General features: G+C 43.3%; 1 protein-coding gene across 1 annotated transcript; it reads right to left on the bottom strand.

Moving 5' to 3' along the window:
* Positions 1–2799: 2799 nt before the first annotated feature.
* Positions 2800–3759, bottom strand: LOC148165135 (olfactory receptor 10H2-like). The gene has a single exon (XM_088022307.1). The coding sequence runs from the start codon at positions 3757–3759 to the stop codon at positions 2800–2802; it is 960 nt and encodes a 319-aa protein (XP_087878433.1).
* Positions 3760–5906: the final 2147 nt, after the last annotated feature.

Genomic DNA, 5906 nt, shown 5'->3' with positions numbered 1-5906 from the left:
CTACTGGGTATTTACCCCAAAGATACAAACATAGCGATCTGAAGGGGCAACTGCACCCTAGTGTTTATAGCAGCAGTGTCCACAACAGCCAAACTATGGAAAGAGCCCAGGTGTCCACTGACACATGAATGGATAAAAAAGATGTGGTATATATATGCAATGGAATATTGTGCAGCCATCAAAAGAAATGAAATCTTGCCATTTGCAATGACATAGATCGAACTAGAGGATATTAAGCTGAGTAAAATAAGTCAATCAGAGAAAGACAATTATCATATGATCTCCCTGATATGAGGAATTTGAGAAACAAGACAGAGGATCATAGGGGAAGAGAGGAAAAAATGAAACCAGACGAAACCAGAGAGGGAGACAAACTATAAGAGACTCTTTTTTTAAATTTTATTTTATTATGTTATGTTAGTCACCATACAATACATCCTTCTGCAGAGCAAAGGAAACAGTCAACCAAACGAAGAGGCAACCTACAGAATGGGAGAAGATATTTGCAAAAGACACTACAGATAAAGGGCTGGTGTCCAAAATCTATAAAGAGACTCTTAATCTCAGGAAACAAACTGAGGGTTGCTGCCGTGGAGGGGGTGGGACGGATGGGGTGTCTGGGTGATGGACATTGGGGAGGGTAGGTGTTATGGTGAGCACTGTGGATTGTGTAAGACTGAGGAATTACAGACCTGTACCACTGAAACAAATAATAAATTTTATGTTAATTTAAAAAAAATCTAAGATTCAGCCCCTACTTCATGCTATGTACAAAAATTAATTCAAAATGGATCAAAGGCCTAAATGTAAAAGCTAAAACTATAATGTTCTTAGAGGACAACATGGCTGTACATCTCCATGACCTTGGATTAAGCAATCATTTCTTAGACATGACACCAAAACCATAAGCAATAAAGGAAACCAATATATAAATTGGATGTCATCAGAATTAAAATCTTCTGTACTGCAAAGAATATCAACAAGAGAGTGAAAAGACAACTCATAGAATGTGAGACAATACTTGAAACTCACCTATCTGATAAAGACCTTATAACTAGAAACTATGAAGAATTATTACAACTCAACAAAAAGACAAACAAGCCAATTTAAAAAATAGGTGAAATGTCTCAACAGCATTTCTCCAAGAACACATAGAAATGGCTGACAAGCATGTGATGAGATGCACAACATCATTACGTATCATGAAATGAAAATCAAAACCACCACGAGATACCACTTCTTACCACTCAGATAGCTATAACTAACAGGACAGGTAATAACAAATGTTGGCAAAGATGTGGAGAAATTTGAACCCTACTACATTGCTGGTGGGAATATAGAGGGGTACAGCCACTTTGGAAAACAGTCTGGAACTTTCTTTAAAAATTAAACAGAGTTACCATTGGATCAAAAAAATCCACTCCATAGTATACATGCAGCAGTGTGAAACCATATATTCAAGAAAAAAGGGTACACAAACATTCCTGGTGGCATGACTCAAAATAGCAAAAAGTAGAAATACTGAGAAGTTCAGCAAGCAATAAACGGACGGATGAAATACAGTTATGTCCCATTATCAACAATGGCCAAACTATGCAGAGAGCCCCAGTGTCCACTGATTGAGGAATGGATAAGGTATAGATATATACAACAGAATATTATTCAGCAATCAAAAAAATGAAATCTTGTCATTTGAAAGATGGAGCTAATGCTAAGGGAAATAAGTCACTCAGAAAAAGACAAACACCATATGATTTCACTCGTATATGGAATTTAAGAAAAAAACACATGAAGGTATGGGAAGGGGGAAATGGGAGAGAGGGGAAAAAACCATAAGAGACTCTTAATGATGGAGAAAAAACTGAGGGTTGATGGAGGGAGGTGGGTGAGGGATGGGCTGGGAGGGTGATGAATATTAAGGAGGGCACTTGTGATGAGCACTGGGTGTTGTATGTAAGTGATGAACCACTGAATTCTACTCCAGAAACCAATATTGCACTGTATGTTAACTAACTAAAATTTAAATTAAAAAAAAAGAAAGAAAGAAATACAGTATGTACACAGAATGGAATAGTATTTGGCAATAAAAAGGAATGAAGGTCTCATACATCCACAATATAAAGGAACCTTGAACACATTGTGCTAAGCGAGAGGACTCAGTCAAAATGACCACCTTGTGTAATTCCATTTATATGAAATGTTCAGAACAGGAAAGTGGAATGAGTAAGTCACGGGGATGAAAGGTACAGCATAGGGAATGTAGTCAATGGTATTGTAATAGCATTGTGTGGCGTCAAGTCACTATGCTATGCTGTACAATTGAAACTAATATAACATCGTGTGGCAACTATACTTCAATTTTTAAAAAAATTAAACAATATTTTCTGGAAAAAAAGTGGTTTCCTATAGCTGGGGGTTATGGGAGTTGGAGAAGAAATGGGGACTGAATGGGTAGGGGTTTCCTTTTCAGGTGACAAAAATGTTTCAAATTGATGGTGGTGATGATCACATAACTCTGAATATACTATAGACCAATTGAACTGTGTACTTTAAATGGGTGAATTATATGGCATGTGGATTATATCTCAAGAAAGCTGTTTGATTACAAATAAAACTAATAGCCAAGACACAAACCAAGGGAGGAAGAAGAAGAAAAGTTCACATTTATTGAGCACCTGCTATGTCATAGAGGTTGTCACACGTCTTTTTACCAATCCTACTAGGTAGACATTGTAATCCTACAGGTGAGGGTATGGTCATCCTTCTACCTTCTTCTAAAACCACCTTCACACTGGCCACTTAGATGCTGGAGGGATAGAGTTTGCTGAGGAAGGTCTTCTTCATGGCAGTCTTCAGCTCCTTGTTCCTGAGACTGAAGATGATGGGACTGAGGAAGGGTGTGAGGACCGTGTACGTGATGGCCATCAGGGTGTTGCTTTTGTGGGAGTGCAGACCCTTGGGCTTGAGGTAGATGATAGAAGCAAAGCCATAGTGCACAATGACCACAATAAGTTGGGACACACAGGTGGAGAAGGCTTTGTGCCGGCCCTCAGCAGACGGGATCTTCAAGATGGCAGCCACAATTAAGGTGTAGGAGAGGAGGATGAGCAGAAAGCAACCCAACAAGTTGGTGATGCACACCAGGCCCACACCCAGGGCTACTACTGGTACATCAGTTCCACAGGCCAGCTTCAAGAGAGAAGGCACATGACATCCAAAATGCTGGATCTCATTGGGTCCACAGAAGGTGAGGTGAAAAATGGCTGTGGCCACCACCAGCCCTATGACAGAGCCACCAGACCAAGAACAGGCCACCAGGCAGGCGCAGCCACGGGGGCTCATGAGTACGTTGTAGCGCAAGGGGTGGCAGATGGCCACATAGCGGTCGTAGCCCATGACGGTGAGCAGGAAGGAGTGGGTGAAGCCGAACGTGAAGGAGAAGAACATCTGGCTAACACAGGCTGCAAAGGCGATGGTGCGGTGTGTGGAGAGCAGGTCGGCCAGCAGGCGCGGGGTGATGGACAAGGTGTAAAGGATCTCGGAGATAGACAGGGCACACAGGAAGAGGTACATGGGCATGTGCAGGCCACGTTCACTCCAGACAGTGGCCATGATGAGCAGGTTCCCAAGCAGGGTGAACAGGTACATGAGCAGGAACAGCAGGAAGAAGACGGGCAGGAGACGTGGTGGGAAGGTGGAGAAGCCCACGAGGATGAATTCAGACACGGAGCTGTGGTTTAGGTCCAGCGTGGTGGCCATCACTGGGTGGGGAGAGAGGGAAGGCGGCCTGGTGGGCACAAGTTCTGGGTCCATGCTGAGCCTGGCTCAGGAGGACTTCCCCGGGGGTGAGGGGCCATCACCCTCCACACCATGGCCAGTCCCTCCATGACCTGCTGCTCATGATGACTGTCAGCACTCCTGGGAGCTGCTTGGGGTTCACAGAAGATCGTGAGCCTCAGTTGTGTAATGCAGGCCCTGGCGCATAGTAAGAACGCTGTAAAAAATAATACTGATAATAATAATTACAACTACTGTTATTACTGTCATTGGCTCCATGCACAACCACCCGGCTTTCCTGCCTTTGAGCATGCTGGCCACTCCATGCTTCTCTCCATCTCTGTGATTCCAAATCCTTCCTGAATTTTAAGTGCAAGCGACACCCTGATTGCTATCTTCAGCTGGAGGTCACCGCTCCTGTGTGGCATGGAGAGGATGTAGGCTCTGGTTAATTCTCAGCATTATCCCTTACTGGCTCACTGGGAACATGGAATAATCATCTTCGTTCCACAGGGCTGTAGTGGCACTTAGGTGAGGTGATGCACGTTCAGCTCTTAGCTACTATTGTTGTTGTGTGGTCTAACTTGTGTGAGTCCCCCACAAGGGTGTGGCACTGACCAGCATTACCAGAGTCACATTCTCTGGCCCCTGCTAGGCACTCTATCTCTGGTCACTCACCGATGCTCTTCTCTGAATCCCCTTCCCTCTCCTCAAGCCCTACCCACTCTCCTGTCCCCAACCTCCTGCTTTGTGGAGCAACCAAGGCTCGCAGCTGTGGGTTCTCTCATATCCTTCCCCGAGTGGCAACTGACTCACATCTGCCCCAGCTCCCCGTGAGGACAGCTCTCCTTCCAAGCAACTGCTCCAACCAGTGTTACCGCTCTGTCTTTCTGTCTATCTTTCTTCCTCTCTCTGCCATCGACAGCCTTGATGCAAAAATGCAACACCTCTTTAAAAATGCAGGATGGACCAACAGATGAATGGATAAACAGAAAGTGGTATCCATATGATGGAATATCTTTTAGGCATACAAAAGCATGAAGTACTGAACATGCTACAACATGGATGAACCTCGAAGGCAATATGCTGAGTGGAAGAAGCCAGCCACAAAGACCACATATTGTATGATTTCATTTATTTGAAATATCCAGAATAGGTAAACTCATCAAGACAGAAAGCCTATTAGCAGTTGCCAGGAAATGGGAGTAGGGGGCAATGGGGAGTGACTGTTAAATGGGTTGCAGATTTCCTTCTGGGGTGGTGAAATCTCTTGGAACTAAATACAGGTGTTGGTGGCACAATATTGTGGATGGTTAAATGGCACCGAGTTGTGCCATTTAAATGGCAAGGAGGTAGAGAAATTAGAACTCTGCGCATTGTTGGTGGGATTGCACAGTCGTACAACAGCTGCGGAAAACAGTATGAATGGTCCTCATAAAATTAGAAGTAGAACTACCTATGCCTCAGCCATCCCACTTCTGGATATATATGCAAAAGTGGCAAAAGCAGGGTCTGGAAGAGATATTTGCACACTCCTGGTCATAGAAGCACTAGTCACAATAGCCTTGAGATAGAAAAAAAACCCAGTGTCCATTGGTGGATGGATGGGTAAACAAGATGTGATATATCCATACAAGGGAAGAGCATTCAGCCTTGAGAGGAAGGAAATCCTGTCACATGCCACAACGCGAATGAACCTTGAGAACATTATGCTACGTGGAATCAGCTAGTCGCCCAAAAAGGAGAAATCCTGTACGATCCCACTTATGTGAGGTATCTAGAGCAGTCAAATTCATAGAAACAAAGTAGAATGGAGGTTGCCAAGGACTACAGGGAGTGGGAAACTGCAAGTTTTGTTTAATGGGTATAGAGTCTCTGTTTTGCAAGATGAAAAGAGTTCTGCAGATCTATTACGCAACAATGTGAATATCCTTACCACCACCGGAACTACATACTTAAAAATGGTTAAGATAATAAATTTTATGTCATGTGTTTTTTACACATCAAAGTACGAACACATGCAGCGTCGTAAATGAACCTTGAAAACATTATGCTATGTGAAAAAAGAGCCAGGCATGAAAGGTTGTCTGAACAAAAGTTTGTCTGATTCCGGTAATATGAAATACCTA

Source organism: Eumetopias jubatus, unplaced genomic scaffold (genome assembly GCF_037043125.1).
Source record: "Eumetopias jubatus isolate StellerSeaLion01/CBP00866 unplaced genomic scaffold, mEumJub1_p1.0 scaffold_1, whole genome shotgun sequence".
NCBI classification, from domain to species: domain Eukaryota; kingdom Metazoa; phylum Chordata; class Mammalia; order Carnivora; family Otariidae; genus Eumetopias; species Eumetopias jubatus.
The sequence above is the reverse complement of the archived record's forward strand: the minus strand, read 5'-3'. Positions and strand labels throughout refer to the sequence as shown.